The 10,853-nt window shown below is 39.6% G+C and overlaps 1 protein-coding gene across 1 annotated transcript; it reads left to right on the top strand.

Annotated features, from left to right (window-relative positions):
- The first annotated feature begins 2,611 nt into the window (after positions 1-2,611).
- LOC105174196 (uncharacterized) lies at positions 2,612-4,042 on the top strand. Its single transcript, XM_088875228.1, has 2 exons — positions 2,612-2,653; positions 2,930-4,042. The coding sequence occupies exons 1-2, from the start codon at positions 2,612-2,614 to the stop codon at positions 4,040-4,042; spliced, it is 1,155 nt and encodes a 384-aa protein (XP_088731354.1).
- Positions 4,043-10,853: the final 6,811 nt, after the last annotated feature.

The raw sequence follows: 10,853 nt of genomic DNA, 5'->3' as shown, positions 1-10,853 counted from the left end.
TATGATACGATATTCTCAGATTTTCCCACAGACGGCGCCAACTGATCCGGGTCGAATAATGCGATCTCGAGACTCGATCTCAACTTAGAATGCCAATTCGTCTAGGACCAGATTTTGGATTCCCTGAGAATAAAAACACGAATCGTGAGCTCGTCGGGCACGTCCCCGACAATGACCCTCCGACGCTCAAGTTAGGTTGATCGAGAGAAATAAGTGCGATCTAGAAATTTCGGTCTCAATTAATGTGTATCAGTTACCTCATTTATGGTGCGTCGGGGTCTATTTATAGAACACAGTTGTACGTCAAGTACTGGGCCACGTGGCCTTATCTCGTCGGTGCGCGTTCTGATCGAACGGTGGTCATTATCCGGGTCTTCGGTCGGTGTACGCGATCCGGGTCGGGTCAAATGCGACCCGCCTGCTACAAAATACGCGGATCCTAATCGCGAAATGACTATAATGCCCTTAATGAGGGGTGTTTTGGTCCTTTTGTAGGTGTGATATTTGAATACTCATCAAATAAAAAAATAAGCATTTATTTATTCATATTACTAATTTAGGAAAAAATGCAAGCAACTATGTGATGTTGTAAATAGACAAATTATTTCATATGAAAAAAAAAAAAATTACAATTGACCTCCCTATATTCAAATGCAGTAATTTACTTCTCTGTGTTTTCTAAAAATTTAAATTGCTGCATTAATTTGCATTTTAATATAGCACGAATTCCTTCAAGGATCTATGAATCTGCGAACACTGCGACAGTTGAATCAAATGTATAGGAGATAGAGTAAATTATTTAAAAAATATTGATTTTTTTTTTTTTGCAGAAGTAGGTTTATTTGGAATGTTTTAAAATTTTAGTTGCAATTTTTTTTTAAAAAAAAATTATTCCATGGCATCGCGATCTTAGATCCCGGTGCCATTTTCTTTATTAAAAAAAATTGCTAAGAATTTTAGTAGAAATAAAGAAAAATTTATGGTGAAAAAATTAAAAATTCGAATCTTAATAAAATATGATGAAAATTAGCAAACTTGATCTTTTTGGAATCATCTGAATGAGAATATTTGAGCGGTGGTGGTCTCAGGCCATGATTCTTCTTGACGGCAGAGAAACTACGACAAACAATTTCAGTGCAAACTTTGACGGTGGAAATAATTCAAATTTTTAAATCTCAAAAAATACTTGATGAAACTAAACAAGACCGGTCTCCTTGGAATTGTCTGGACGAGAGGATTCGAATAACAGTAGTCTCAATCCGTGATTCGTCCTGACGAGGAGAAACGGCGGCAAACAGTTTCAGTGAATTTCCAGCGAATTTCCGACGAAAAAATTTTCAAATTTTCAAATCTCAACAAATACTTGAGAAAATTGAGCAAAAAATGATCTCGTTGGAATCGTCTGGACGAGAGAATTCGAACGGCTATGGTCTCCATCTGTGATTCATGCTGACGGAGGAGAACTGGTAGCAAACAACTTTAGTGCGAATTTTCGATAGAAAAATCTTCAAATTTTCATATCTCAACAAATACTTAATAAAATTGAGCTAGGTTGGTCTCGTTAGAACCTTTAGATCGAGACGAGTCCAGTGGTAGTGGTCCATGATGGTGGGTCGCTCCATGGTGGCAAATCGACGACGAAAAGGTGCGGTGTTCGTGCTAAAAGCCCATTATTCACAATTGATAAAACTTGAAATTGTTTGAGAGAAAATATTCGTCTCATCAAGAGGAGTTGAACGGTATATTTGGTAATTGACAATTCATTATGATGGTGCCAACATTTTAAAGAGAAGTTGGCAATATTTATTGCGAAACAAAGTAATTTTTTTTAAGAAAAAATTTAGTCACCTCGATTTGTAACCGAGGTGACTTTGAATAATTTTTTTTTTAAAAGTTAATTTAGTCACTGCAGTTACAAACTGCGGTGACTTGAATAATTTTTTTTTTTTTAAAAAAAAGTTAGTGGCACTGTGCTTTCACATTGCGGTGCCACTCAAAATTTTAAACCTTTCAATTTCACTTTATTTTTTTAATTTTTTCTTTTCTTTTACATTTTAAAAATAATTTCATCTAGGAGATATATATGTTGATTCTTGCCATTGATGTCGCATTTACAGAATTTCATAGAATGAGTAAAGTACATGACTTTTTCTCCTACAGCCCAACAACAGCAGCAAAGCCTGGAGTTGGAGATCCACATGTTGTCAATTTTGTATGTGATATACATTAGTAAAAAAATATATAAAATTATAAGGGCAAAAGAGTAATTGGATATATAGGAGGCACACCATAAGTACATAAAACCTATCACACCATATAATTTCCAACACCCCTATAAATACCAAAATACTAATTTTTTAATCGAAGACGACTATTCATTGACAAGACCCCTCCTTCTTGATTATTACACATTTTGCGGAAACAATATTTCACCTGGTGTAAAAGTCCGTCGTGGTAAAATCCCGATTTATTCCTTAGCAAAAAAACCTCGACCACATCATTGGCGCCGTCTGTGGGAAAAAATTTCACCTCGACGTTGAGCATGCACACCAGGTCCCGAGCCCGTGACGTACACGATCTAGATGCAATACGAGAAGCCCAAGCGAGCGGAATGGAACAGAACCCCCCTGGTGAACAGTCAGTTCCTCAGGAGGTAACCCCCCTAACACACCAGCAAACACCCCTCAATGGGGGACTCCCCTCGTCACATCAAAAATCTTTGGTCGTGCCCCCAATCGGAGTGCTCCCCTCGGAGGCTCCACCCCAAGAACCGATGATCCAGCTGACACAGGAGGCCTTGATAGCCTTGATACGAGATGCGTCTACACGAGCTGCGGCTCAAGCCGTGGCCCAATTTGTGGCGCAACAACCAGTGAACCCGCCCCCTCCTTCCCCTCGTAGAAGTTGAGAACTATCATCGGCTCCCGAGGAGGAGGAGCAGAGGCGAGAGGAAGTAAATAGTCGGATTTCCAGACCCAAAGTTGCACAAACTCAAGATCGAAATCTCCATAATCGAGAATCTTTCGCCCCCCCACCAACTTGGGGAGCCGAGGATTCCCACTTGCCGTTGGGTGTGGCACCTCCAAGACGGAGCCCATTTGCCTCCAACATTCGGGCAGAGGCGCTCCCAGCTGGTCTTAAGGTGTCGAATCTGTCGGAGTATGATGGAACGGGAGACCCACAAGAACACTTAGACAAATTTTACGCCAAGATTGATTGGTACGATCTAAGTGACGTCGCTTACTGCAAGGTCTTCCGCACTACGCTGTCAAAACGCGCATTAGCCTGGTTCAACCAACTGCCTGCTGTAACTATTTCTAGCCTCGAGCAATTGGTTCAACGTTTCTTGCACCACTTCTCCATGAACAAAAAGGTCCCAAAAACGGGGGCATATCTATTTACTATCCGTCAGAGGCAAGGCGAGACTCTGAGAGATTTCATGCAAAGGTTCGTAGATGCAGTGCATGAGGTTCCTCATGTTAACCAAGAGTTGTTAGCTAGTATTCTCCAACAGAATCTACAACCGGGAAGATTCAAAGAGTCTATAGCAGGCAAGCCCCCTAGCGCTATGGAAGATTTACTCGTGCGCTCCCAGAAATACATCCGGATTGAGGAGTCTAATGCTTTGGATCCTTCCCTTAGCGGCAAAAGGAAGGGTCGAGAAGAGGAAAAAGAGCCGAAAAAGAAAGAGGAACGCAAGCATGTGCCTCCGGTGGGGTTTGCTCACTATACCCCCTTGAATGCTCCTAGGGGGGAGATATTAATGGTGGCGGAACAGCAAGGACTAATCAGTCAATGGCCGACAAAGATGAAAGATAACCCTAAGAGACTCAAATCCGACAAATATTGTCGTTTTCACCGAGACAGGGGACACACGACGGAGGAATGCCATCACCTGAAGAATGAGATAGAAAAATTGATCCAGCGGGGACACTTAAAGGAGTATGTCAACCACTATGCACAAGGACGCAATTTTGACCGTGGGCCGAATGTGCAAACTCCTCGTGACGATAACTATCCCACCGCGGGAGTCATCCTGTGACCTCAAAACGATCAACAAGCCATGAAGGAGGAGCTCAAAGTTCACGTAGCGAAAAAAAAAAATATTTTTTGGCTAGTCATTTGTAATAGGAGAAAACTCGAGTAGTAGCTCGACATATCCTTCTCCCCTTTTGATTTTCCCTAACACTTTGTATTTCGGAGTTTAAGTAATGAAGTTGGTTTTCTTGTAGTAATCCCAACAAACGAGACGAATTTAGGCGTAGAGATCCTTGAAGTTTCACGAGGACCCTAGAGGCAAAAATCGTCATTGTCATATAGACAAAAGTCGCTATTGCCCCGGGACCCCCTAAATGGAACTTTCATTGAGATCCTCGTCAATAATGTCGCCCCGGAAACTTCACATCCCTTTGAAGTTGGTAAAAGACCGACTCCGGGACATGAAATATCCTTTGAGGCAACATCCCCTTATCAAATCCTTGAGGCAATGTCCCCACATAAATATGTTGGACTCGCAAAGTTTTGCCCCCCCTTCCGAAGTTGGTAAAAATCTAACTCCAGGGCATGAGCAAAAACATCCCTTGAGGCAACATTCGACGAATATAAGTCGTATGAGAACAAAACAACAACTGAGTAAGTGTAGCGACTACATTTACGAATATAGAATACTATCGAGTCACCTCCTAAGATTTTCAACCTAATGGATGATGAAAAAATCACCCCAAGAGGCAACGCCTTTAGAAAAGAAAAAAATACGTCGCTTCACTTCCTCCAAAGTCTTGGGGGGCTCCATCACCACTTGTAAGAATTAATTATGGGGAGTCTCTCTTGAAAATGATGTCGAAATTCTCAAGACAAATGAAAAAAATTAGCGGATGAGATGAATAAACTCTGAATGACTCCTACTAATAGAAAAGGAGAGCAAGTATTGTTAAAAAATATTTGATGGTGTAGTGGTAGGAGTTCCTACTCACCACCCTTTTAACCTGGGTTCAAAACCCAGGTGACGAAAAAATTAGCACCTCCTCACAACACTTGAAAACTCAAGCTAAGCTTGAGGAGGGCTCGAATTACATCGCCTAGTGCGCCGCACTCCACCTGGTGCACCAGCTCGAGGCACGAGCGGGGCTCGGGGTGCACCAGGTGGTGCACCCCGCCGGCCTCCAGCTCGAGGCAATGCCTCGAGCTGGGCTCGGGGTGACCTCCTGGTGCACCCCCCCCCGCGCCAGCCCTAGCCTCGAGTTGGGTTCGAGGTGCACCCCCTGGTGCACCCTACGACCGAGGTGCACCCACTCCCATGTGTTAACTCAATTCAGAAAAATATTTACTCTCGCACAAAATATTCTACCAGAAAGTTCATATTCCGTCCGAGAGTGGGGGGCTGTATGATATACATTAGTAAAAAAAATATATAAAATTATAAGGGCAAAAGAGTAATTGGATATATAGGAGGCACACCATAAGTACATAAAACCTATTACACCATATAATTTCCAACACCCCTATAAATACCAAAATACTAATTTTTTAATCGAAGACGACTATTCATTGACAAGACCCCTCCTTCTTGATTATTACACATTTTGCGGAAACAATATTTCACCTGGTGTAAAAGTCCGTCGTGGTAAAATCCCGATTTATTCCTTAGCAAAAAAACCTCGACCACATCAATATGAGTAGAAGGTTACTTGTTCATGAGAGTCAGCTGAAGCACTTCTCTTCTTTAATTACTCTCGCGACATTAATTCGAATTTGTGGATGTTGATGTCTGATTTGTTGTTATTCTCGAATTCGAAGTTCTAGACATTACAATGTAATTAGAATATAATATGATCTCTTACGAGGTCTGCAAGTCCAAAAATCGTTAGCAGTTTTTGAGTATTTAGACAATAAATTTGAATCAATAACACATTTAAAAATACTAGAACTGTCTTATCCCTGGCAAATACATTACGTGGTAAAGTTGGAGGATGATCGATTAGATTGTGATATCGGCGCTCAAAGCAGCAATAAAGTATTCAAAATAAATAAATATTCTGTTTGTAAGATATGATGGTGCCACGTGTCTTGTATCTAAGGTCCAAATTAGCCGATTCAAGGATTGATTTAAGTGATCTGAATCGAGCCGCCTACAAAATACAGTAAAACCTCTATAAATTAATACTCTATAAATTAATAAACTCTATAAAATAATAAAATCTTCTGGTCCCGACTTGGGCCTTTGTAAAAAATCATCAAATTCGATAAGATAATAAAATAATATTTTTTTGAAAAATTCCTTTATAAATATTAGGTCCCATTAAAACTCTAAATTAATAATTCATAAATATTACAATTATAAATATTATGGTAATTTACTAAAATGTGAAGTCTGTAATGCTTTACGCATTTGATCATTCATGGATGATTTTTGTGATGTCTTTTAGATGAAAAGACATGGTTGGGTGTTATGAATTATTTTATTATCGTATTGAGATTTATGTAGTATATGTTTCATTCATCATGCATGAATATATTTAATTGGGTATAATAGTTATTTAAGTGCAACGAATTAATGTAAACATGTATATTTAAGTTATTCTAATGAATTGATACATGTGTCTATGAATATTTATAGTTAATTGTAAATAATGAATTGATATTAATTAATATATTTAATTAGTTATAAAAAATTAATTGATGCATGAATATAATCAATGAAACATATATGAATTCATTTATTTTCAATACATATGTACTAAATTTGTTGAATTTAAAAAATCTCTCTTTTAATTAATAAAATATTAATTTATCGATAAATTAATATCTCTCTAAATTAATAAAATTTCATGGTCCCAAGGTTATTAATTTATAGAGGTTTTACTGTACACTGATCTAATATGGGTTGGGCCTTCATGGGCTTTTCCCTCGGCCCAAAGGATAATATCAGCTTTAGCCCACATCAACCTCAAAATCCCAATATGTATATTTTTTAATTTTCCAAAAGGCAAATGAGTACAAAATGCAACTAGGAAGGTCTCCTGAATAAATAATATCGAAATTGAATTCTTTTTAATTTTTTAAATGATGCAATTGCAAAGTCAAAGTGTTTTTTAGGGGTGGGCAAAGTCAAATTCATACTTTGGAAAACAATTTTAATTGCTTTGTTTTTTTGGTTGCAAAAATTATAATATTTACGGAGTATGCTATGTGTGATTCCGACATGTGATCGACCTTGTTAGTTGAAATATTGCAGTAATGCTTTGGAGTTTTATTGAGTTTAAAATTGTTATACTTTTTGGTTGTTATTCGATGTTTTGGGGGAAGCCTGCCTGTGGGCATAAAAGAGAACTTAAATATTGTTGCTCTTTTGAATCTAGTGCTATTATTGGGGCAAAGAAGGTTGCAGCATTTCCCAGTGAGTTTTATTTATGTAATTGTATTAAGGCAATGATTTTATGATTAATATTATGTTGCTTCTGAATCAACCTCTCTGAAAATTATGATCTGGTGTAGCAGGTTTCTGTTGAGATCATATCACCCACTGTAGAAATTTAGAGGAACCTTAAAAGCACAAGACATATCACCCACTGTAAAAACTAGTCCTCTTGATGGCGATGTTTCCTGCTCTTCTTCTCAAACCGCTTCTTGCCCCTACCCACTCGAATCATCTGAAGCACTGACACTTGAATCAGAGTCTGAATATGCCTTCTTGCTCCTCGTTTTATGCCGCAGATCAGCAGAATTATCAAAAGAAAGCAATTAGCACTCGGTTAGCTTTTTATTTACTAAGGTATTTCAGCAAAAGCCAAGCGATAAGAAACATTAATCACACAAGACGCCTCAACCGTTAACAAAGTTAACATCAAAACTTGTAATGGATTTTGATTACTTCATGAAACTTTCCTCTCTTCCAAAAAGTTAAATCTAGGGTCTTCTTCCTGTAAAGAAATCATTCACTTTCTAAAGATGAGCCATAGAAACAGTTGTGCAATTTATAAAGCAACACCACAGATTCAACAACTTATAGGCCTAATATCCTGGTTTCTACAATACCAAAATCACATTACTAGGAACTGTTACCACTCAAATATGTATGAAACTGCCCATAAGTACTTGAAGGCAGAAAAATAATAGAAACTTGGGCAGGTGAATGATTAGTTCCTTACCTGATAAACAGTAAACCACATGTATGCACAAGCATGAGTAGCATCATCTACAACATATATAACTGATTAATTGTTCCTGAGCAAAAGGACCATTCTCCCTGTTCCATGCGTGTACCCAAAAATTAGAGTAATGCTACAGAAACTACCATGTGATTCAAGGGTGAAAATTATAGAGATCGCTATTAGCAGGAAGGAAATCAAAATGGCTAAACACACCAAAGTCAGGGTTCAAAACTACAATATTTTGTAGTGGTTGTTGGCAACCAATTCAAGAATTTATCAATCCTCCACTCATTTTCTCTCACTATATCTCCTCTAGTAAAGTAAATCAATCCATGACCACTCTTGCTAATGAGATATATTGGAAGAAAAAAAGAAGGGGTACAATGCACTATCTCCTGCGCTGTTATTGCTCTTTATTTCAATAAATACTCATTAATATTAGGTAAACAAAAATGAGAATACACATCTATGCAAGAACACAAAAATGCTAACAAAGATATAAATAGACCACAAAGACACACAATACCCGTAATGAGCATAAAATATTGCGAAACTATGGTCACATCCTGCACGAGAAAAAGGGTTGTGAAGATAGAAATGAAGACTTAGAAATTGAAGGAGAATGACATAGGTAACAAGAAGCAGATGGCATTCATTGGCGCAGAAGATAAAAGCAACACCTCACTTCTTCTATGTTCATAATGGAAGTAAAATATGTTTTACCGTGACACACGCCCACGCACACGCAAATGCACACACACACACACACGCACACATACACACACACCGCACACGCACACACACACCCACACCCCCCACACACACTCTCACAAATACACACACCGCACACGCACACACACACACACACACACCGCACACGCACGCACGCATGCACATACACATTAAAAGACGCACATACAAGAAAATAGAAAAATTGGAACAAGGAGGGGGTATCATTCAACAAATCTTCTCAGGTTTGTGGTCGATAAAATTAAAAAAGAAATGCAGTAGCTGATTAGAACATATAAAAATATATTCCTGGACATCATGATCTCAACAGAAACCTGCTACACCAGATCATGATTTTCAGAGAGGTTGATCCAGAAACTGGATAATATTAATCACAAAATCATTGCCTTGATACAATTACATATATAAAACGCACTGAGAAAATGTTGCAACCTTCTTTGCTCTAATAATAGCACTAGGTTCAAAAGAGCAGCAATAGTTAAGCTCTTCTTGATGCCCACATGCAAGCTTCCCCCAAAGCATTGGCGGACGGAAGCAGACGGTGCGGACAGCCCCTGCCGACGTGCGCGTGTGCTGGCGGACGGCAGCAGATGCCGCCTGGCATCTTCCAATCGGGGACCCATTTTTCCCCGGACATCTCAACATTGCGAGCAGAGGAAGGTCGCTCATCTCTCGTCCGTTGCCACACCTCTTGAAATGTGGCAAATCTTTTTCTACTTTCGGGTTCGGCGACCCGATCAACAGCAAGCTTGGCCTCGAGTCTGCCTTGTCTAGTAGACCTCGAGGAGGGATCACTCATGCTTTCTGTTGGCTCAACTGTCTCTGCTTCAGGGATCGCAGCTTCTCTTCTTCTCTTCCTCTTTAATCCCCAATCTTTAGATATCTCCACTACCTCCACCTGCTCGTCAGGTGTTTGATCTCTGGCCTCAATGGGAGTTGACTGTTGTTCGGAGGCTGTAGTGTCCGTAGAAGATGGGGTCGGAGTTGGTGCACGCTCCTTGGACTTCCCTTTGGCAGCCGCCGCTGCACGTTTCAGTTCGCGATCAACTGAAGGAGGTAATGTTCCCTTCTTCGTCCTGGTTTTGTTCGTAATCCTGGCTATCATGATTTCAGATTCTGCAAAAAGAACTTTGTTAGAGGTCGCTTAAGAAGAAAAAGAAGCAAGGAAATGAGATTTTGAAATCACCTAAAGAGCTTTTTACTGGGATAGGAGCAGTGAAGAGGCCCGCGAGCTTCAAGACTTTTTTCTATAATAGTACTTTTGGAAGGTACCAAAATAAAGTAATATAGTTTATGAGATCGCTCTGAACCCCTCCACAAAAGTTGTGGGTTTGGGCTTAGAATCACTCCAACCCAAGAAAAAATCCCAAGATTGCCCAGGTGGAGGTCGCAGAAAGAAATATCTATCACGCTAAGGACCGACATTGGATCTCAAGTCGTCTAAGAAACGACAGTCCTTGCGTGCAGTTAAGTAGAACAACCCAGTCTCCCCCGACCGTTTTGAGGCAGTGATATTGTACAGGGACCAAAAATTGTCAAAGGAAGGAGGCAAATCAAGGTGTTTCATAACAATAATGAACATGAGTATATGACTGATAGAATTGGAGGATAACTGCACTGGGCAAAGACCTAACCGGACAAGGATATTATTCACTTCGCGGGGTAAGGGAAAACGGAGTCCGGCATCTAAATGGAGCACGGAGAAAGTACAGTAGCCTTCTGGGGGTTGATGCATGCGATCAAATGAACGAGGAATAATAATATCGTAATCGACAGTGATATAATATTTTCTTTTTAATGCTACAGGAGTCGTTTTAATGATGCTCGCTATTCCTAACCATGGTTTTTGTTGCATCATTTCAGTATATTTTTGAAAAACAGGGGTTTCATCGGATTCAGCTACCTCCTCGGGAAGATTAGAGTGTTGGGGAATGGAAGAGGTGGATCGCGAGA

This window comes from Sesamum indicum, linkage group LG11 (assembly GCF_026168435.1).
Source record: "Sesamum indicum cultivar Baizhima isolate 11 linkage group LG11, ASM2616843v1, whole genome shotgun sequence".
Lineage (NCBI taxonomy): Eukaryota > Viridiplantae > Streptophyta > Magnoliopsida > Lamiales > Pedaliaceae > Sesamum > Sesamum indicum.
The sequence above is the reverse complement of the archived record's forward strand: the minus strand, read 5'-3'. Positions and strand labels throughout refer to the sequence as shown.

Excerpts from the sequence above, each read along its gene's own strand:
- LOC105174196 (XM_088875228.1), top strand. The coding sequence starts at position 2,612 with ATGGAACAGAACCCCCCTGGTGAACAGTCAGTTCCTCAGGAG. Across the intron at positions 2,654-2,929 it reads AACAGTCAGTTCCTCAGGAG|GAGGAGGAGCAGAGGCGAGA; the intron begins GTAACCCCCCTA and ends TCGGCTCCCGAG.